The following is a 20,958-nucleotide window of genomic DNA, read 5'->3' on the forward strand; positions in this document are numbered from 1 at the left end:
TGTACCGCGAGATACTCTACTGTAATTATATCGCACTGGGCTTACACAACCGATGATCGGTACATCACAAGTATAGTACATAAATCAGTTGCGTCTTCTTGAAGCGAACTATCCGTGCAAGATGCTGGGGATACAGAGGCGTGTCTGAGGCAGGATTCCAAAGTGGTCATTGACTCAATGAACTTAGCAATGTCATATCTGGTGAGGCATCCATGCTTTCCAGGCCGCCGGCCAGCGATGCTTTGTCATCTTACAGCGGGGCCGCCGCCTGTCCGGCTTTTCCGAAAAATGGCTATCGAACACCGCCTGTTTCTTCCCCAGGTTCCTCTCCAGAGTGCTTTGCTTTGGCACTCGTGCAGGACAGTTGCCAACTCAGCACTGCTCTGTTGTGCGGTTCCTCCAGTATTGCATGGATACCTAGATAGTCTCAACTTCCATCGAGTGCAGTTCAGTAACACGTATACAATATACCGAGGTGGACTGTCTCACACATTTAGATTGATATAGAGCACGACCTTGGCAAGGCTAGCTGTGAAAGGTAAAGTTGCTGTATGGCGTGCCGTCTCCTGGGTACGATCTTTGTGAAAACCCAATCGGCCCACGGTCGAATAATAATCCGACACCTCCCTGCAGATTATATTTCAGCCACGCGTTATGTCATTGATTCCTACGAGCACCTCCGTCATTTCTGTGTCTCTTGACTTCTTGCGACATCATACTTGAGCGCGCACAGCTCGGTATCAGAACCCCGGTTACGCGTGAGTGGTATCAGTGTACCCATCGATTTTAAACAGCATACCGAATATACTGCATTTCAACGCCTAAAATCACGCGCTTTGAAGGCTCTTCTGTGGTCTCTTCTTGCGTCATCATTGCATTGCACGTGGTCACATTTCGACGTGTTTTCACCCTCGGGAGATACAGTACTCGCATTTCGAAGGATATCATTGCGAAAGCGATAGATATCGTTCGAACGACCAGGCAAACAAGGCGAGTGAATAGCCATCACTGCTAGCATTGCAGCCATACGAAAGTGAGATTTGTGCCGTCGGTAAGTCATTACAAATTTGCCACCCGGAAGCAGACGAAATCGAAGCGTCGAAGGAGATTGTGTATTTGGGTGCGCGACCTACTCTTGTAACATAACTGACAGTGTTATCTATCAGCTGAGACTCGAAATTGATTCGTTTTGAATCACTGTTATAAATTTCAGTCGAGTATTGCGGTTTGTGGTTTCGCGAGAGTTGAGCGAAACTTGAAAGGTCGACAGAACAGAGGAAGTAGCGGGATCTGCAGGACTTACATTGCGTTACGGCCATACGTCAGACGTCATGGCAGATGTTGCATCTCGACCAACTCAGAGCACAATGTCTCCTCCAAAGGACATTAAGAGCCAACTGAAAAGTGAACCAGGTATGTACTAATCGTTTCTAATCTTGCAAGCTTATTGTATTGTTCTGGAATTTGTTGTTACATGTTGCTGTCGTCGTCGCCGTCGCCGCCGCCGCCATTCGTGCGTCATACTGTTTCTCCATCTGTACCATCACATTTCGTCATCACAAACCCCATCACCATCATCCGCAGCGTCATCTCCCGTCGCGTTGTAACAAACGCGCTCATTGTCATTATCAGCTGGTGCGCTCAGGTACTCGTTGCCGAGCGATGGCATCTAATCAATTCGACGAAGCAAAGTGCTAATGTTGAAGCAGACCAAGAACAGCCGCTCCCTATCATCAGGCAGCCTGAGGACTCCAAGTCTGGTACCGATCAAAAGGACGCAACGCCATCAACAACCAATGCGCCTCTTGCTCCACCCCCACGACCATCGCAAAACGGAACAGAGGGCTCGGATTATTTCGCGACAAACCACGGAACTCATCTCGCAAAGGAACCTAACCCCTTCGAGAACGCATTTGGCAACCCAGTCGAGACTCCAGGAAAGACTCAGTTGCCCGGCGTAACAAGTTTGACCTCACCAGCGCCTTTACTACCAGGCAACACTCCAGGTTGGGCAGGCTCTCTCCGGTCAGGCCCGCTAAGTCCTGCAATGCTGACAGGACCGACTGGCGGCAACGATTACTTCAGCAACGATCACTTTGCTGGAAGTTTTCCAACGCCCAACGAATCGTCGCTCCGTACAGGGCTCACTCCTGGCGGGGGCGGGTCTATGTTCCCGCAGCCCAGTCCTAATTCTCAGGCCATATTCAACGCTATCCAGAGTGGTGGTGCAACGCCGGGAACCCTCGACTTCCACCGAACGGCGATGCACGCGCGTGCAGCCAGCCAGGGTGGTAACACCTACACGATGCCTCAGCCCACTTCTCAGCCTCAGGACCCCAACATCCAGCCCAATCTCGACAGTAAAGGATTCGGTCCGCAACGGGAGAATGATTCCTTTGAGCAGCACGACGCCAATGATGCTGCAAATGGACTTTATCTACTGGCCCAGGCTAGGAGAAACCCTGGTCAACCCCAGTCCTATCCCCCTCCTCCTCAACAGCCTCAGATGAGCTACATGGGTAACAACTCGCACATGTCAAACCAGATGGGACAGCAGTCTCACGAAAACTCGCCCCATATGGCAAATCGTGCGGCCAAGAACTCGGTGACAAGCAACATGTCTGGATCGACGCAAAACGAGCAGGGCGACTTCTCCGAAAGTGGGCACAGTGAAGACACTAAGCCTGCAGCCCGGAAAGGCGGCAAGAAAGGCTCGAGTGTCAAAGCGCCCAACAATGGACGCAGAAAGGCCGAGGACACTCCAGCCAAGGGGCCCAACAAGAGGCAGAAGGGCAACCATGGTGGCATGAACATGCCTGAGGATGAAATGGACTCGGACGACGATGATGAGAACAAGCTTGGTGCTGATGGTAAGAAAATGACGGACGAAGAGAAGCGCAAGAACTTCTTGGAGCGAAACAGGTACGTTGTGTGCGAGCATTCTTTTGCCTTTCATAGATTGCTAATTTCGATCGCAGGGTTGCGGCACTCAAATGTCGTCAACGCAAGAAGCAATGGCTTGCGAATCTACAGCAAAAGGTCGAGATCTTCTCGACGGAGAACGACGCCCTCGCAGCGACGGTGACGCAGCTTCGCGAGGAGATTGTTGGGCTCAAGACGCTTCTTCTGGCACACAAAGAGTGTCCAGTATCACAAGCCCAAGGCATAAGCGGCATGGCAATGCAGAACATTGCTGGAGAGCCACATCAGTTCGCCAACCCATATGGCATGATGCAGAGTATGCAGCAAGGCATGCCCCAGGCAAACATGAGAAGGTGACCAACCGGCGGGTACGGAAGCCAGCAGTCTGGCCACCACGCGCCGGCTCGATATCAGGACAGATAAGCGTTGTGGTGAAAGAGTGAAGCTCAGAGGCTCGTATCAGGTGTGGTTGCGGCGAGAGTCGCTCGGCACGGTGTAGATTGATCAGAAGGCTTGATCGTCATTCGCGCTGAAAGAAACCCTTACCTTCGTTTAATCATCTGTACAGGTCAGTTTCTTCAGGGAGTTTATTGAATACAAATGGAGGGGATCCGGCGTAAGGTGGGCTGCAGATAGTGAAGGTCTGGACTGGGAGGGGTGTTCTGTCACTGTATTTATCCAAGAAATGAATGTTCTAAAGTCAGAATAATTAGGAGAAGCGTAAGATTTTCTGTTACAAAACATGCTGGATTTACCTCAGTGTTGCGAATATAACATCTGATCTGCCGGGGCTGCTGTATCTTTGTACAAGTGCAGTGTATCTCGATCAAGCTTCGCAAAGTGGGAGGATTGCTTGAAGCTCCAAGTCGCAGATCATGGACATGTGTGCGCATTTATCTCATCGATATGATATGATAGCTCGTAATTGCAGGACAAAAGGGAAATTGACAGGCATTAGATGTAGGTGATAACGTAGGATCACCGAGTTCAGGACCACAGCAAGGTATATCTCCAATCTGTCTTGGCTTTCCCCAAACAACAAACACGTCCACCAAGCATCGCGCGTCAGAAACACTTTAGAAGTTGTGGGTGAATTGCAGCGATCGCACACGACAGAACCAGACTATATACGTCGGCCACCCATGCTCGATGGCGGCTCGAGAGCAGCGCGTAGACGACGCGTTGCAGCAGTTGATATGTCGATTGATACCATTTGATGAAGAAGTCGAGGACGAGGCGGCAGAAGAGCAGCGGCTCGAGGAGGGGCTGCTCTTTGCGCGAGACACAATAGGCAGGCATGATCCTTCTCTGATACGCAATTTGCAACATGCAGCCATGTGCATTGCTGCGTGCTTTTGTTCATGAAGAGCGAGCTTGACTAATTGTCAACTTTACATACAGGCAGAGACGTCGTCCCTGGAACCGCAGAAGATGTGAATCATGCCGCCGACCTGATCAAGAAGAAGCTTATCCGCGAGAACGACCGCCCCGACAAAGCAGCTAAATTCTCCAATCTGTATTCACGTTTGTTGAGCCAGCCAGTCCTCACGCAGAAATGGGCAATTCTGTATTTTCTGTATCGAATGGTGGATGCGCCAGACAGCATTGGCCCGTCAGCCGAGCCATCGCCTTCGCCAGCCGAAGCACAAGACAGCGACGTCGCCAGAGCAGGCGCTGAGGCGCAGCGAGCCAGATCGAGAGTCGACGAGACACGAGAACGCGACCGCCATGAACGTGGTTACTCTGCCGACAGTCCGGCCTTTAATGCTGCCTTTTCGCGCAATGGTCTGCCAAACATCTCCCGGACCGGAGAAGAAAAGGAACCGCAACGGAAACAGCATAACCCTCTCCATCAACATCAACAGCAACATCAGCAGCAACATCAAAGGCAGACCTCCTTGACCGGGGCCCGGATCCCTGCGAACTCGCCATTGCGACCACGATCCGTCCAGCAGCAGCAGCTCGAGCAACGTGCGTCTGTATCGTCCGAACTCGATTCGACAATCTTATCAGGCCCGAGCGAGCCACAACTGTTGCGTGATCTACCTTTCACACTTCAAGGTCTTTCCTCAAATAATCTGTTGTTCGCTGGTCCGGCGTCTCTCAAATTGCCCCCAGCTTTGCCTGTACCAATCCTCAGCTTGCTGCATACTTTGGCAGAGCCGTCACTACTATACAAGAGTCTATCGTCCTTTGTCGAGTCATCCGATGGTGGCTTGGTCGCGCAAAGTCTGCGTTCTGCCATTGCTGCCGAACTACGCGCATATCTGGGCCTTGTGGCAACTCTGGAAGGTCAGATCAGGCGGGCATTGACGCAGCTTGCTGGTTCACCGGGGAGCCGTGGACTAGGAAAGGCAGGTGTCACATTGAAGAGATGCGTTGTCTGGACTAGGGAGGCTACGATGGGCTTACGGCTGATGAGCATGCTAGTTGAGGAATCAAAAGGTGAGCAATCTTCGATAAGTTGCTAGTCAATACGCTAACAACATGTCAAGGAAAGAAAGGAGGCGAGTTGATTTCGTTGATACACACATACTCATCGTCTCATGGTGACCCGTTCGTCTACACCTTTGCCGAGCGTCTTCTCCTTCACGTTACCAAGCCATTCTATGCGATGCTACAACATTGGATTTACGACGGCGAGCTGGAAGACCCCTTCCTAGAGTTCTTCGTTGAAGAAAATCACGACCTTGATGAGCTTAGTCTCGACCCTCGCCGAGGTGGAGGCGCGACAAGTGTTTGGGAGGACAAGTACAGGCTCAACGAGTCCATGATCCCCTCCATTCTCACCCCCGACTTCGCCAAGAAGATTTTCCTCATTGGCAAATCACTGAACTTCATCAGCTATGGTTGCGGTGACTCCGTGTGGGTGGAAAACCATAGCAAGGACTCATCGCAGGAGCTAAAGTACGGAGACACCACAACGCTCGAGTCGTCAATAGACTCGGCATACAAGAGGACCATGGCACGTCTGATTCACCTGATGGACACCAGATTCAAGCTGTTTGAGCATCTTACTGCTCTCAAGAAATATCTGTTGCTAGGCCAGGGCGACTTCATTGCTTTGCTTATGGAGTCACTTGCCTCCAACCTGGACAGACCAGCAAACAGCCAATACAGACACACGCTGACGGCCCAGCTCGAGCACGCTATCAGGAATAGCAACGCACAATACGACTCACCGGATGTACTGCGACGCCTCGATGCGCGCATGTTGGAATTGTCTCACGGAGAGATCGGCTGGGACGTCTTCACACTGGAGTACAGGGTGGACTCACCCTTGGACGTCATTGTCACACCTTGGGCGTCGAAGCAATACTTGAAAGTCTTCAACTTCCTCTGGCGCATCAAGCGAGTCGAGTTTGCACTAGGCAGCACGTGGAGACGGTGCATGACCGGCGCACGAGGAGTGCTGGGAGCTGTGGGCGATAAAGTTGACGCCGATTGGAAGAATGCCAGAGGCGGTATCGCAGAGATGATACATTTCGTCAGTCAATTGCAGCACTATATTTTGTTCGAGGTGATAGAGGCAGGCTGGGAGGGGTTGCAGAGAGCGATGCGAAACGTGAGTCGACGTCCCTGATCTATAGCTTTTTGACAATTACTGACGTTTTCTCTTTTTATTCCAACAGCCGGACGCCACACTCGACACGCTGATATCGGCGCACACATCCTATCTACGCAGCATTACCCGCAAAGGACTTTTGGCATCGTCCTCCTCACAACACCAATCCGGGTCTTCAACAACAGGAGCAGCAGCAACGCCCGCAGCCGCAGCGACAGCGTCATCACCCGATTTCACGATCCAGCTGCACGAACTGTTAAAGCTGATGCTAGCCTACAAAGACGTAGTGGACAATCTCTACTCATACTCCGTAGCAGAATTCACGCGTCGACAAGACCTCGCCGCCAAGATCGAGACCAGAACAGCGGCAGGCGGATGGGGCATCAGCGAGAAGGACAACAACAATAACGACACGTCAGCAGCCTCATCCCCGGGTCTCGACAACAGCAGAACCAACAACAGACAAAGGAATAGCCGCAAGCGCGACCGCGAACCCTCAGACCCGGACTCCCCAATCCCACCCCTCGTCCCGCCCCTCTTCCCACCCTCTGCCTCATCCTCATCAACAATCCGAAACCAAGTCGACGAAACCTCGATGCTGCTCCAGCTGCGTGAGAGACTGAAGAGTCTGGCAGATGAGTTCAGAGTCAGAGTCAATGTCTTGCTGGGCGATCTCGCTTATCAGCCGGATGTGGATATGAGGTTCTTGGGCGTGGTCATGAATTTCAATGATGTTTATTCGCCGGTTAGGAGGGGGAGGCGGCGGACGAATGCTGCTGGTGCTGCCAATGCCAATGCTAATGTTGGTGGTGGTGGCGCCGGTGCAGGGGGAGATGGGAAAGAGAAGGATAAGGAAAAGGACAGGAGTAGGCAACAACAGCAGCAGCAGGGTAGATGACGAGTGCAAGGGGGTTATATCATTTTGTTCCACTCCCCCTTCCGTCCTCCTCAGAGGCTAGCCACGCCCAGTCAGCTAGGAAGTGGAAGTTGTACCACGATAGATGTTGAGAAACAAATGATGAATCACTCGGACTTGCCACCACACGAGCGAGTCGAGATCAAAAACAAGCTGCTGCATTAACGCTCTGCGCTTGAAGCGTTTCGTCCTACACCGCCCACTATTGATAACACATGGAAAAGACAGAAGTGAAAAGTGTGAAATATAGTCTTCATTGTATGCTCTCTTGCATGCATGCATGCTTGCTTGCTGTACTCAGACTACATACGTGATACGATATAATATATAAACTGTATTCTCGGGCGTCTCTATCGCCATCAATCACTATAATCATCATCACTAGAAGACGAGGAAGAATCAGAGTCCGAACTACTGCTCGAGTCCAAATCCGAGTCAGAGTCGGATTTCGCAGACTTTTTCTTCTTGTCGCCGTTGACTACTGCTGCTTTTGCCATTTTCTTCTTCTCCTTTTTCTTGTCGTCGCTGTCGCTGTCGCTGTCGCTGTCGGAATCGCTGCCGTCGCTGTCGCTACCGCTGTCCGAGTCGCTGGAGCTGTCACTGTCACTATCGGAAGTAGCGGTTCGGGACTTTCTCTTCTTCTTCCTCTGTCTAGCCGTAGCGGGTATGACAGGTTCAGACTTCGAGACGGCAGCCGAGCTACTGGCTCTGGCTTCGTCTGCGCCATCGGCGAGTAGAGTCGTCAGGAGTCTCGTCGCGCGCTCGTCTTCTTCCTTTTTCTGGCGTAGCGTGTTGAGTCTGTCCTCGCTCTTCTTCTTGTCGTCGGCGGGATGTTCGAGCTCTCTCTTCTCGGCGGCCTCAAAGGCTAGCTTTCTCGCGGCCGGGTCGTGCATGGGGTCGTCTTTTGCCTCGGGGATTTCTTTACGGATGAAAGCGACGCTCTCGGTAGCGAGCGATCGCGCGGCATCCTTGAGTCGCTGGCGGGCGCCTGCGCCTTGTAGACCGGCGATGTAGTGGACTAGGGCATCGTTGAATTGAGGTGGCACGCGGTAGATGTTGAAGACGTTCTTGAGCAGGTCGTTTTGTTTTGACTTGTTGAACTTCCAGCTGGATTTGGCGTTGTAGTAGGTGTCTAGATACTGTACGTATTCCGGGAGGGGCTTGTTGGTTGGTTTGGCGGTCCGGGTCTTGGGTTTCTTTTCTGTACTTGGTTGTTGCTGCTGCTTGGACTTGGACTTTGCTGCCTTGGCCGGCTTGGTGTCTGGATTTTCGATCGAAACCTCGGTAGACTTGGTGGTAGACTTGGTGTCTGACTTGTCGCCATCCTTGCTCTTGCTCTTTTCGACCTCGGAGGACGAGGAACTCTCGACATTCTGGGCACGCCACTTCTTGTCTTCTTGCTCCTGTGCTTCAATGTAGTTCTGCTCGGCTACCCAGGCTCTGAAGGCATTCTGGGCGGTGTCGCCGTCTTCCAACTTGGTGTCGTTGCTGAACGTCACCGACTTGCGACGAGCGGCGTCCGATTTGACTGGAGACTTCTTGATGCTGCTGGGAATGGACTTTTCGGGCGAGGCTGTGTCACGAGAAGCCGTCTTCCTCCTCTTCGGCGTAGTCAGGGGCGCTGATGAGGCGTCATCGTCGTCGTTGTCGTCGCTATGGGCTCGCTTGGATTTGTTTTGAGGAACAGCAGGCTGTTCTTTCAGAGAAGCAGCCTGGTTCACCGGCGAAGGAACGTCTTTGGCGTGTTTAAGCGTCAGACCGAGTCTCTTCCACGCCGGTACATGCTGTCCAGCCGTGGACATGATTGAGGAATTGATGAAGAAGATATATTCTCATCGGCTTATGTGTAAGATCTAAGCGCAGACAAAGACAATGGACGGATGTGTCTTGATACAAAATAATTGCTATATGGATAAAGTCAAATCAAAATTCATGTTTCATGAGGAAATATTCCATGTTCCCGTTTTAGGAAGTAGCGGGATGCGGAGGAGGAAAGAGCTGGACCGATGGCCGACTACCGACGCTCCGACGGCCAGCCCTAGGGCTAAGGGCCAACCAGTTCTTGTGTATGACGGACACAGTTGTACAGGCTGATAGGGCAGTCGCTGTCTGTACCTTCCAGTAAAGCTTGGGGACGCGCGATACCGAAGCTGCCTGTTCTGTTCCATCTGCTGTATACATTCGCATGCTCGGTGTCATTTGATTATTTGCTTCACACAATCCATCCATTAACAAACATCCGCAAAACACCCATCAGTGCCAGCACCAACACACATTCTCCATCTCCATATCAACTCGGCCTTGTCGACCTGAAAACATCCGCCACTTACACAGGCCTAGACCTAACCACAAACGCCCACCATGTCTGGTACATCACCCATACTACGATCCAACATCCACCGCCATCGCACAGAGAATCAGCAGCTGATCATATTCATCCTATAGGCAGCGCGGGCTTCGACAGGCACATCACCATCTTCTCTGACCAAGGACGTCTCTATCAAGTCGGTGCGTAATCCCAGTCACTCTAGTTCCATACATCGCCATCCTCCATCACATTCGTCTAGAAACCTTCTCTCTTCCTGGTGCGGACCCAACTAACTCATTTCGGGGGAAAAGAATATGCCTTCAAGGCCATCACCGCCGCCAACATCACTTCGGTTGGAATCAAGGGGAAGGACTGCGCCGTGGTAATCTCACAGAAGAAAGTCCCCGTACGTCTATACCCCCGAACACCCCTGTAGCCAGCTACGACTGGCTTCCTGCGCTCTGGCATCGTCTAACAGCCTGACAGGACAAGCTCATCGATCCCGACTCGGTCTCGTACATCTACAAACTCTCCCCGTCGGTAGGCTGTGTCATGACAGGATCCATTGCCGACGCGAGAGCTTCTGTGAACAGAGCAAGAGGCGAGGCTGCCGAGTTCAGATATAAGAATGGCTACGAGATGCCGTGTGACGTCCTGGCGAAGAGATTGGCAAACATCGCTCAGGTCTACACGCAAAGGGTATGTCGCAACCATCTTTCCTGCACAAACATAGTGTAACCCTCGTACTGATCCGTCACGCAGGCCTACATGCGTCCGCTCGGAGTCGCGACAACTTTAATATCCCTGGACTCTGAGTTCGGTCCTCAGCTATACAAGTGCGATCCCGCAGGCTACTACGTCGGCTACAAAGCCACCGCGTCGGGTCCCAAGGCCCAGGAAGCTATGAACCACCTAGAAAAGAAGCTGAAGAACAAGCAATGCGCAGACGGCAACTGGGAAGAGGTCGTTGAACTCGCAATCACCACTTTGAGCACTGTCCTCAGCGTCGATTTCAAGAAGGGCGAGATCGAAATCGGCGTCGTGGGTGCTCCCCGACCCGGTTCCGATCAGGCTCCCAGCCCGCAGTTCAGATCTCTCACGGAGGAGGAGATAGACGACCGCCTGAACTCCATTGCCGAAAAGGACTGAGCTCATGGACGCACCCTCCACCACACGTTCAACCTGCATGGAGACGCGAGCGTACACTCCGCACGTAGTCGCCGACTCGGCTTGCCAAGAAAGCCAAGCACCTGAATCGGGGGCGCATCGGCACCACCTTCCTGGAAACATATTTCGACTCAAGGCGCTACAGCTGTTCTCTTGCTGCACCTCGCGGCATCGTTGACTCGTAGCGAAATTGATCGGCCTGTATATCATGCACACCTCTGTAGGGTCGTCCCACTTCGACTATAATGAATCTGTTTCCTTATCGCATCACTTCCCGCTCTCGTTTCGTAGTGACCCTTGCCTGTCTCCAGCCGGTTCCCAATTAGTCCACTCTCAGCCACGCTTTCTGAGTCCTCTGAGCTTTGCTGTCTCGCTCTTGGCCCACAAACCTGCCAATCAGCAGTGCCCGTGGCGCCTCTAGCTTTCCACCCCCTCTAGCCGTTTACCTCTGTCTTCCATCATAGATCACGCACCCGCTAAGCCCTGTGCACGTGGAATAGTACCCTTTAATCGCGGTACTTTAGACTTCAGGACATGACCGACAAACCCGTACTATGCATAAACCTGGGTCGCTTGCGCTTGCATCGACAAGTTCACTCCCACACGTGGCTTGCCAGCACTACCATGTGTCAGGTGGAAGCTATAGCTGGAATCAGCCAAGTGTGTTGAGCCCTCTTACCTTTCGAGGTTAGGACTTCTCCAGTGTCGTCTTGACTCTGCGGCGCTGTGACGTCTTGAACCGTAGTGGCACCGCCCTCTTTCGAACCGCGAGCGGTTCCCTTATCCTACGCCAGCGTGTCAACCTGAGTATATCGTCTCTAAATCTGAATTCTTGTGTTTAATTAAGAAACGTCCGATCGGTATGCTGCCGTCTACTCTTACCGCTGCCATGATCTCAGCTTCGGATTGTTCACTGGTATAAGGTGACCTATGAGCATGGAGCCTTCCTTTACCTTACTTGTCAAGGAATCCCGAGAACGAAAAAAGAAAGATATCATCCCCTTGAACCCAGCCCTCATTAAGGGATTGACACATAGACACACTGCCCTGCCCATTGTCATTCCTCTCGCCAGTCACCATCTTTAATCCTTGCTTTTCATGGCCGACGGATGTTCGTAATCTCATCATCTACTCTTTGCCCCATGCCTTGTCGTCGTGCTGACTTCACCCAGTGAACCAAGCCCGAGCTATGAGGGTGGCTGAAATCATTGACGATTTCAGAAGCATACAGCACTTTCTCGCCTCTATCAGAGCGAACCCATCGGCGCATGTCTATTACGAAGAGGGTTATGCCGTGCTTCGTCAATGTGCCTCAGATTCCCAGGCACTGCTCAGTCAGCCTTTTGATTCGCAGGCTTTCGGTCCACATGGGGACGAGGAGGAGAAAAAGTCCCAATTGCGACGGTGAGTCTTGTCCTCTCGGTTTGGAATCCTTTGGTTTTATCTACTGACATTCGCACAAAGGGTCATCTTGGATGCCAGCGTCAGGCGCTTTGAAGCCCAAAGGATATATCTCCGAGCAAGCGCTGCGCTGCGCTGGGCAGAGTCTCGCAATGCCATACTCAGAGGCAACTTACCGCAAATGGTACACCAACCGGCCTTGAACCAGATACTCAACACCCTGCGCGCTGTAAGTAATGTGTGCTTCAACCTTGGGCACTGGCCGTAGAGAGATGATGCTGCAATGGGGCAACAATCTCAAGCTGCGCGGTCGCAAACAACCTCTGAATGCTTAGCCCAATGCATCGCATTCAGCCTCAAGGCTAGCCTATCGTTTCATCTTATGCTAATTCATGGAATACAGGAACTTTGTTCGATCACCACAGAACGAGTGGAACTGTCTCTTCGCTCGAAAGACATCTCACAAGGCAAATGGGTGGCTGAAGACCCTGGACTTCAGATCATGTATCGACTGCTTCGTACAGATCATTGAGACGGACCACTCGAAACTGACAGTCGCCATTGTAAGATTTTCGTGCCATGCCTGCACCGAACAGCATGGCATGTCAGAGACATGAGCGATTGAGAGACTCGGCACTAACAAGAGCCTCAGGGAGATTCCTGACTCGAGGCATGTGGTAAACGTCCAGACCGTTACTGCAAATGACGATACCGCATGACAGTGGTATACCTAGGAAGCCAGGGCGACGACTCATCACGACCGTTGGCTATGTTATCCCACGACGGACATGATCGTCGGCCACTCCGTGGAGCCATGGCGTTTGTAGGCTTTTCGGTTGTTTCTACCCATGCGCATCTGTCTGTGCACCTTGTTTTGAGAAGGGCATGAGGCTGGCGCCAAGCTTTCACGAGGGTCCGACAAGCCTATGTTGCCAAGGAGAGTCATCATGCAAGTTCAGGACAGATCCGGCGGGCCCACTCTACTCTATCTGGATATCACAACCCCGCAAACCATCATCGGGCAGTCTAATGCGAGATGGGGCTCTCGTGTGCGTCGCTTGCTACGACTGACCTCGAGTCGGTGGAGGCAGCACTCTCGTACAGATGAACGTGCATCGATTCAGAACAAAAAAGTACCACAACGTCTCATGATTAAATCCTCACTCTCCATATCCTTGCTCATCATACCCTTGCTCTTCCACGTGCATGTCGATCCACCTGACGTACTGTTGGTACCTTGAGAGGTAAGCAGCTCCTCTGTACAGGACGAGGTAAGATACTTTACCCTCTTTGGGACACAGTGACGTGCACGGAGGTTTATTATGGCATTAGGGGCTCGGCTCTGGTATACTTTGGGTCACATAGAACCACTCCCTGATTACCCTACCTCACCAAGTGAAATGCTTTATACTCAGCGCAGACACGTTCTGCAATACGTCTGAAACGTATCTTAAACAATCATGATGGCTAAAAGTCGATAGAATCTGCGACACCGGGGTGCAGCTATCAATAGAGAACAGGACACAGACCACGAAAGCTTGCCGGCCAGATGCGAAAGTCAAGACCGATCAATAACAAGGTGTGGTAAACGGTGTGCATCACGACAAAAAGGTTTATAGAAGGTAAACTTAGCGTCGCGGAGAAGTGCCGTCATCGGAAATAGCACAAGGCCTTTTCGGATAATGCAGGCTAAAAAGCAAACACGTGCGGTTTCCCTGTCTTGCGACGACGGTGCGACCGCGAAGAGTTGCCCTATGACCCCGGCCAGACTTGCTGTGAATCTATTCAATCATACCTTACCTTTTACCCCCCCCCCCATGCTGCCACCACCTGCTAGAATTTATACGCTAATCGTGGGAAGGGAAAATGGTACGTCGGCAGCTGAAGGCGGTTTTCCGATACAAAGCCTATATATGTCGTGACGCTTGCCTGCCCACGATCTATGATCCATGATCTATGATCTATATCCATCGGAGAGCCCGGACTTAGTGCAGCAGCTCTACCACAAGAAGCTTCAGTGTAAGGTGTGGATATGATCAGATTGAAACGGATGGACACACCACCGCTTTTCTTCTTTTCTTGCACACGCTTATCTGAGCCTTGTTACTACGGCGCTGAAACGAGAAAGAACAATCTCACGACTGCGTCAGATCTGTGATTAAGATGTCATGATCTTGGGGATTCTGCCCGGCCGCTGCAGTGATACGACGGCGTTTAGTTCTGTTTGTCGTCGCTCCTCTCGTGATTACACTCGTGTTGTTCGCGGAGGCTGCTGCTGCTGCTGCGGTTGCTGCGGCTATCTGTGCCTTTTCGACTTCATTAGTCCATTTACTCAGCACAGCGTCTTCGGCTGGATTCTCTAGACTGTGAAAGGAAGCATGATGGTTGCATCCGTCACATTCAAATGAAGCAGCGGCCTGGTGAGAGCAGTGACACGTTAGTACCAAACAACAAAATGTCCTGCAACTAATTTGATCGTGCAATGCTTGTTTGATTGGGTTTTCTGGGTAGCTGTCCAAGTACATGTCGAGCTACATGCATTATCAAGCTCTGTTATGACATTTTGTCTCGATCCTTACCTTGACTGGGTGAAGCATGAAGCGCAAACATGGACATGTGCCGGATATGATGCCATTGCGGAATCCGCATGGCCCCCTCGGAGGGATATAGTTCATCGAGCTCCACACACTATTCGCTGGGACATTGAGGGCTGCCATGGTTCTTGCGAGGGAATCGAGCCGTGTGCGCGAGAGACTTCAGCAAGGATCGACGTATAGCATTGGTGGTTGATTTGGGTTTGAGTGTCCAATCATGGCGAGGTCAATACTTTTAATCTGTCCATATCGATCAATAGTTCGTGTTAGATGTGTTGTAATGGCACGAGGAATAGAAGAGAGGCGGAAACGACCTCACGTGACCTGACCTTCGGCTTGACTTTGTTTCTGTCTTGCTGTAATACAACGTCCAAGCCGGGGATGTCTGAGCTTCCCGTCCGCGTCTACAGTACAGTTACATTGCTGAATGCTTGATCTTGCGCCGGGACATCACAATCACCACTTTTTGTCTTCTACCACTCAGTCAGAGTGTGTCCAGAGTAATTCAGGATGCCTAAATATAAGTACTCGTCCTCCGAAGTTTGTCGCATTGTGTACTGACATTCTTAGCACTCTTCTGTAGGTTTCCACGCCATGGACTATGCGACTGGTGAGGGCAAGACCGAAAGGAATGGAACTAACACACCACCTTGCCAGGCGATTATTGCGATGTCTACCTCACTCACGACTCGATGAGCGTGCGAAAGGCCCATAACAGCGGTCGCAACCACCTGCGAAACGTAGTCGACTATTACCAACGTACGGGGACAACCAGCTTGACAGATTATGCAGTGTTTCTGACTTTGGACATGTAGAGATCGGACACGAAAAGGCACAATCAGTGATTGATTCCATCACTGCATCATACACAGATGCGGGACAAGCCAGTCAGAACCCCATGCTCCCTGGGAATGGACCTATGGGCGCTGGAGGTTTCGGTGGCATGCCTCCGTTTGGCTTCCCTCCCGGTGGTACGCTATACAAATCGCATTGCATACTTTCATATGTAGGAACTAACGCCGTCATCAGGTATGCCGCCTCCACCTTTCGGTGCAGCTGGAGGCCCTCCTGGACCCGCTGGACGAGGCATGCCTCCCTTCCCATTTCCTCCCACCGGCATGCCATTCCCTCCACCAAACATGCCGTTCCCACCTCCGATACCCGGCGCCGCAGGCTCGCCGCCCGCAGGAATGCCCTTCCCCCCTCCCGGAGCACCTGGGGCTCTTCCCTTCCCACCACCGAACATGGCTGGCGGAGTACCCTTCCCTCCCCCGAACATGGGCGGACCTAGCCCGATACCCGGCGCACCGATCGCACCTCCTTCCGGTGCCAGTCTGGATCCCAGACGGCAATAGACGAAGCGCGCTTGTTTCTGCTTAGCGACTAGAACATGGGGAACAGCGGTCTGTCGGTCTCTGATGGACTGGGAGGCAATGGGGTCATGGGCGGCGTTCAGGCGATGATATTGGGACATGCAAAGCCACGGCTGGAAAGACATTCAAAAAAGGGCGTCATGAGGATTTGCGCAGGGAAAGAAAAGGATTGTAGAAATAAGAGAATAGAGCTTCTGCTTCGAGCAAGAGTGGGCAATGGGCGCCTTGCAAGAAAGATTACCACTGTCCTTGGACGGATGATGTGATTCATATGTCTAGCTGCTTTATATGTGTCGTGCTCAATCTCATCTGCGATCCAAAATACTCGTGACACAGTCAAGTATGTCACACCAACACTACTTACTGTATGGCAAGAGTACCTCAAAGGCGAGCCATAACGACGCCAAGCTACTGTACTGTACGGAGACTGTAGTTCTACTGTATCTTACCCCAGAGCTCGTCTTCGGAGCCCGGAAAATGACATTTGAGACAGACACTCAGGCCCGTCGATAAGATAAGCTACTCTTGGCTGCATGCATTCCCTCTGGTGGTGTAGTTACTGCTGCATGTGACGTCTATTGTTCTTGGTCTATACATATTTATATATATACATATTTATATATATATATATATATATATATATGCACTTATACGACAGCATTGAACTGCAATACGAACTGCAGTCTCTGGCTTGGAAGACTACGGAGCCTTGAACCTGCTGTATCTCTAGGGATCAAACAACGACCGATCCCGAGGCTCGACTGTAGTTCCGAGGGTGTCTGTTGCAGGTGTATCGACTTACGATACCGCTATAACGATACAACGAGGAAAAGAGTGAGACCAGAGGATAAGAACCCAGAACAAAAACACAATGGCGACCGGGCAGTTCAGATCGAGCGCCATCGAGGCTGTATATATCTTCAACGAACACAAGTAATGTCACACCCTCTTTGTTTTCTTATCACTATATCTCCTTTCCCCTCGTTGCATAGATCTGTGTATGGAAATATAAATAGAGGCTGACGACTCGTCGAATCAACAGTACTCCCATCCTATCCCATATCTACACGGGCCGACCACCGCCGCCTTCAGTAGTGCTACCCCAATACCTCTCCCATGCAGCTCCGAGGCCGTCGTGCATCTATCTACCGAACACCAACCCTCCGACGCTGTTGTTCTCCATAGTCCAAGACAACCTGCTTTTCCTCTGTCCATCCTCGACGGAAGTCGAGCCGCTGCTGGTCCTGGAGTTCTTACATCGAGTCGCCGATGCTCTAGAGGAGTTTCTCGGGGCGCCGTTGCTTGCTAGTAGGATAGAGAGCAGCTACGATGTCGTTGCGCAACTCATGACGGAGGTGTGTGATGCGGGACTCATTGCGGGCACAGAGGCAAATGCGCTCAGGGATGCTGTCGAGACGCCTACTTGGATGGGGAAGCTGCTGGGTGGAGTTGGTCTTACTGGGTAATTTCTTTTCTTTCTAGTGGTTTGCAGAAGAAAGGACTGACGCGGATCTATACAGCACGCCTCCCGCCCTGAACTCTTCATCAGCAGGTATAGCCGGCCTGAGCAATCCTTCCCTGACGAACCCGGCTTTGTCCAGTGCCGGCTCACAGATCCCCTGGCGCCGCTCGAATGTACGGCATACAAGTAACGAGTTATATGTCGACCTCGTCGAGACGATATGCGCAATCTTTGCTCCATCGGGCCGTCCATTATCGGCGTTCGCGAACGGCAGCATCGCATGCACGTCCAAGGTCTCTGGGGTGCCTGATCTGCTTCTCACACTCACGACGGGCGGCAGCGGCGGTGGAGCCGCAGGAGGCGACAAGGGGACAAAAGTACGCAGGACGATGGAACGGCCGGTTTTCCATCCGTGTGTGAGACTCGCCCGATGGCGTGAGCATGGAGAGCTGAGTTTCGTACCTCCCGACGGACGCTTTGTCCTCGCAGGGTACGAAGTCGACCTTTTGGATTCTGCAGCTATCTCTTCGCCCTTTGATGCCAAAGCCTCGACTCTTAATCTTCCGGCATCAGTCGAGGTCAAGACCGGTCTTGGAGCTGCAGGGCTGGACTTCGAAGTCCGACTCACAGTCAACCACCGCTCTTTCTCTACAGGCGCAGCAGGCAGCGGAGGAGGCAGCGGTGGATCCAGCAGCAGTATCGGTAACAACGGCCTCGGCTCCGCCCAAGCCAGTCTATCAAACCATCTCGGAAGACCAACAGTCGCCGGAGTCCGCTCGCTATCAGGCGACTCGAAACAGCCCCTCATCGAAGACGTGACGGTAACGATCCCTATCCCGACCACAGTGCGAAGCATCAGCGACCTGCGACCAAGCAAAGGCGAAGCGCACTGGTCTCCAGGCGACACGGCGGTGGAATGGAAGCTCAACGCCAAACAAGTCGCGACTCTCAATTCATCCGCAGGCGCAATCCTCCGCTGTTCCGTCGTCGGCGCAGCAGATGACGACGAAGACGACGAGAACGAAGACTCGCAAGGCGGCGCATTGAGGCTAAGCAACGGCGTCAAAGCAGACACCTACGACTACGACGACGGCGACGCCGCACCCCTTCTCCGCCGTCCACAAAATCCAACAAGTCCGCACCCGCACCAGACGCCATGCAAAAACAGCGCCAGCAAAAACAGAAACAGCGCCAGAACGCCATCCTGATGCCCACGTCGGCGAGTCTGGGCTTCAGCGTCAAAGGGTGGTTGGCGAGCGGATTGAGAGTCGACGGGCTGATCATCGATACGAAACGGAGTAAAGGCATCGGAGAGGGACTGAGGCCGTATAAAGGCGTCAAGTATCTGACTGTTTCCAAGGGCGGGGTCGAGGTTCGTTGTTAGTCGTTTCTGTTTTTCTTTACTATAGGCGACGACGATGATGTTGTGCAAGTGCGAGGGGAAAGGGCTGCCTTTGTGGTATTGATGAACACAGTCGGAAGAGAAGCGGCAGAGTCTAGACTGTCTTGCTCTTCTGTGATAGGCAGACAGGCAGCATAGCGGATCACAGCATGACACAGCATATAGTAATGGCGAGCAGGGATACACAATCAATCCATGACAGATAGCGTGGATTCTGCGATGATCATGTCCATACATGACGACCGTCAATCCATCCATCCAGGCAGTCACGGACACGCTCATCAACATGATACACATGATCACGATAAACGAGTCCAAACAAAGAAAAAGACTCAAATAGACGTGATTTTACACGACTCACCGTCCTGGGGACGGCCATAACGACAAGTCTGGCGAGGAGCAAAACGGACGGGCGGGTAGACCTGAAGCGGGAGTAGTGAGGGTACCTTGGTTACAACGAGGGAGGCGTAAGCCAGAGCAAGCTTGGCCTTTGTTAAGACCAGGAGCAGGAGCAGGACCAGTGAGCAGGGCTAGAAGGGTCTCAGATATTCTCTATTCTCTTCACAGCTCTTCGAAACAGGGCAGACAGACGCGAAGAGATGCAGAGGAGACGAACGAGAAGAAGAAAACAGATGCCCCCCTCTTCTCTCATCCTCTCCATCCTTTCCCACCGCTCTTATCCTTTAGTATCCGACGCTATCCTCCCGTCCTTTCAGTGTCCTCCACTCATCTCCCCTTTCCTCTCTGTTGCTCAAGCCAATTGATAACCGAAACGAGTACGGTAAGGATTATCTACAGAGTCTGGCCCTGAGAAGCAGCTCTCTGGTCCTCGAGCTTGGCGTAGAACAAATCGCGACGGCGGACGGCGGGGACGTGGTAGCCTTTTTCGTGTCGTTGCGCATCAGTACTCTTTTTCCTTCTATTGATTCATGACGGAACTTCTTCGTCGGTTTGACTTCCTGGGTGTGGAGAAATATGGAGTCGGGGGTATGTGATCAGGGGATTATGGATGGCAGAGGGGGAAGAGAAGAGAAGACGGTCACTCACCGTACCACCAGAGGTATCCGGCGGAGGAACCGAGGCCGAAGGCCACGCTTAGGTCGAGGACGAGGCCTCTGCGGAGCATCTGTATTTTCAAAAAGGTGTCTGGTCAGCCAAACTGGTCTTTCCTTCCTGCCTTTTCTTTCGGTTTTTTTCTTTTTTTTTTCTGGGAGTGGTGGCTGGCGTCTGCCTGTGTGTGGTGCTGTCGGATGCTGGAATCGTCGTCGCTGGGGGCTGCCGCTGCGAGGTCGTTATCCTCGTCCTGCCGTGCCCTTTCCGGCCAGGCCAATTGAGTCGTGTTTATATCCATATCATCCTGTCCAAATCGATCCAACCCCCTCCTCTTACCCGTCGCATTCGCCGAATCGACTCCATTATACATGCCTCTCTTTCTCGCAGGGAAACCCATGCTAGATTCCGCAGCACCACAAACCCACTTAACCACCACAACCCAAGAAACACCACTGGCTGATCCAAATGCCGCCACAGCAGCAAGGACAGACAGACAGGAAGCCAACGCCGCACCCTCACCACTTGCCGCGAAAAGGCTAGGCTAGGCTCAAAGAAAGAAAAAAGAAAAAAGAGAGACACATACACCAGTAATAGGCTTAATGGCCATTTCTTCCGTTCCGTAACTCTCAATGGGGATCGTCCCTCTAGTTGTATGGATTTACTTTTTCTGTGATTGCGCAAAGATACACAATCAACAAGGTCGATGGTAGTGGGTTGGCGGCCAAAGGTAAGGTGGTGTGTGTGTGGAAGGTCAAGACTTGGTAATGCGTTGCTTCCGTCGTCGATGGATGGACG

The 20,958-nt window shown here is 52.1% G+C and overlaps 9 protein-coding genes across 10 annotated transcripts; 6 read left to right on the top strand and 3 right to left on the bottom strand.

The window, feature by feature from the left end:
• Positions 1-1,331: 1,331 nt before the first annotated feature.
• On the top strand, positions 1,332-3,279 carry AAFC00_001714 (uncharacterized protein; the record flags this gene model as incomplete). Its single annotated transcript, XM_069340935.1, has 3 exons — positions 1,332-1,413; positions 1,710-2,922; positions 2,979-3,279. 3 exons carry the CDS (start codon positions 1,332-1,334, stop codon positions 3,277-3,279), a joined length of 1,596 nt encoding a protein of 531 aa, XP_069204450.1.
• Positions 3,280-4,071: 792 nt separating this feature from the next.
• On the top strand, positions 4,072-7,385 carry AAFC00_001715 (uncharacterized protein; the record flags this gene model as incomplete). 2 transcript variants are annotated; one of them, XM_069340936.1, is made up of 4 exons in its annotated part: positions 4,072-4,237; positions 4,324-5,367; positions 5,418-6,487; positions 6,555-7,385. In XM_069340936.1, the coding sequence occupies 4 exons, from the start codon at positions 4,072-4,074 to the stop codon at positions 7,383-7,385; spliced, it is 3,111 nt and encodes a 1,036-aa protein (XP_069204452.1). The 2 variants fall into 2 exon arrangements, with proteins under 2 accessions (XP_069204452.1, XP_069204451.1); XM_069340937.1 differs by having other exon boundaries at positions 4,072-4,213.
• A 377-nt stretch (positions 7,386-7,762) lies between these two features.
• AAFC00_001716 (uncharacterized protein) lies at positions 7,763-9,205 on the bottom strand (the record flags this gene model as incomplete). The annotated part of the gene is made up of 1 exon (XM_069340938.1): positions 7,763-9,205. One exon carries the CDS (start codon positions 9,203-9,205, stop codon positions 7,763-7,765), a length of 1,443 nt encoding a protein of 480 aa, XP_069204453.1.
• Positions 9,206-9,764: 559 nt separating this feature from the next.
• On the top strand, positions 9,765-10,860 carry AAFC00_001717 (uncharacterized protein; the record flags this gene model as incomplete). The annotated part of the gene is made up of 5 exons (XM_069340939.1): positions 9,765-9,771; positions 9,849-9,911; positions 10,023-10,117; positions 10,198-10,410; positions 10,474-10,860. The coding sequence occupies 5 exons, from the start codon at positions 9,765-9,767 to the stop codon at positions 10,858-10,860; spliced, it is 765 nt and encodes a 254-aa protein (XP_069204454.1).
• A 1,116-nt stretch (positions 10,861-11,976) lies between these two features.
• On the top strand, positions 11,977-12,811 carry AAFC00_001718 (uncharacterized protein; the record flags this gene model as incomplete). Its single annotated transcript, XM_069340942.1, has 4 exons — positions 11,977-11,989; positions 12,051-12,282; positions 12,343-12,508; positions 12,683-12,811. 4 exons carry the CDS (start codon positions 11,977-11,979, stop codon positions 12,809-12,811), a joined length of 540 nt encoding a protein of 179 aa, XP_069204455.1.
• A 1,603-nt stretch (positions 12,812-14,414) lies between these two features.
• AAFC00_001719 (uncharacterized protein) lies at positions 14,415-14,996 on the bottom strand (the record flags this gene model as incomplete). The annotated part of the gene is made up of 2 exons (XM_069348516.1): positions 14,415-14,696; positions 14,859-14,996. 2 exons carry the CDS (start codon positions 14,994-14,996, stop codon positions 14,415-14,417), a joined length of 420 nt encoding a protein of 139 aa, XP_069204456.1.
• Positions 14,997-15,565: 569 nt separating this feature from the next.
• On the top strand, positions 15,566-16,228 carry AAFC00_001720 (uncharacterized protein; the record flags this gene model as incomplete). The annotated part of the gene is made up of 3 exons (XM_069340943.1): positions 15,566-15,632; positions 15,689-15,844; positions 15,903-16,228. The coding sequence occupies 3 exons, from the start codon at positions 15,566-15,568 to the stop codon at positions 16,226-16,228; spliced, it is 549 nt and encodes a 182-aa protein (XP_069204457.1).
• Positions 16,229-17,117: 889 nt separating this feature from the next.
• Positions 17,118-19,092, top strand: AAFC00_001721 (uncharacterized protein; the record flags this gene model as incomplete). The annotated part of the gene is made up of 4 exons (XM_069340944.1): positions 17,118-17,179; positions 17,289-17,708; positions 17,767-18,800; positions 18,860-19,092. 4 exons carry the CDS (start codon positions 17,118-17,120, stop codon positions 19,090-19,092), a joined length of 1,749 nt encoding a protein of 582 aa, XP_069204458.1.
• An 810-nt stretch (positions 19,093-19,902) lies between these two features.
• AAFC00_001722 (uncharacterized protein) lies at positions 19,903-20,770 on the bottom strand (the record flags this gene model as incomplete). The annotated part of the gene is made up of 3 exons (XM_069340945.1): positions 19,903-19,991; positions 20,158-20,236; positions 20,747-20,770. 3 exons carry the CDS (start codon positions 20,768-20,770, stop codon positions 19,903-19,905), a joined length of 192 nt encoding a protein of 63 aa, XP_069204459.1.
• Between the last annotated feature and the right edge of the window lie 188 nt (positions 20,771-20,958).

Source organism: Neodothiora populina, assembly GCF_041146345.1.
Source record: "Neodothiora populina strain CPC 39397 chromosome Unknown canker_contig_13, whole genome shotgun sequence".
NCBI lineage: Eukaryota > Fungi > Ascomycota > Dothideomycetes > Dothideales > Dothioraceae > Neodothiora > Neodothiora populina.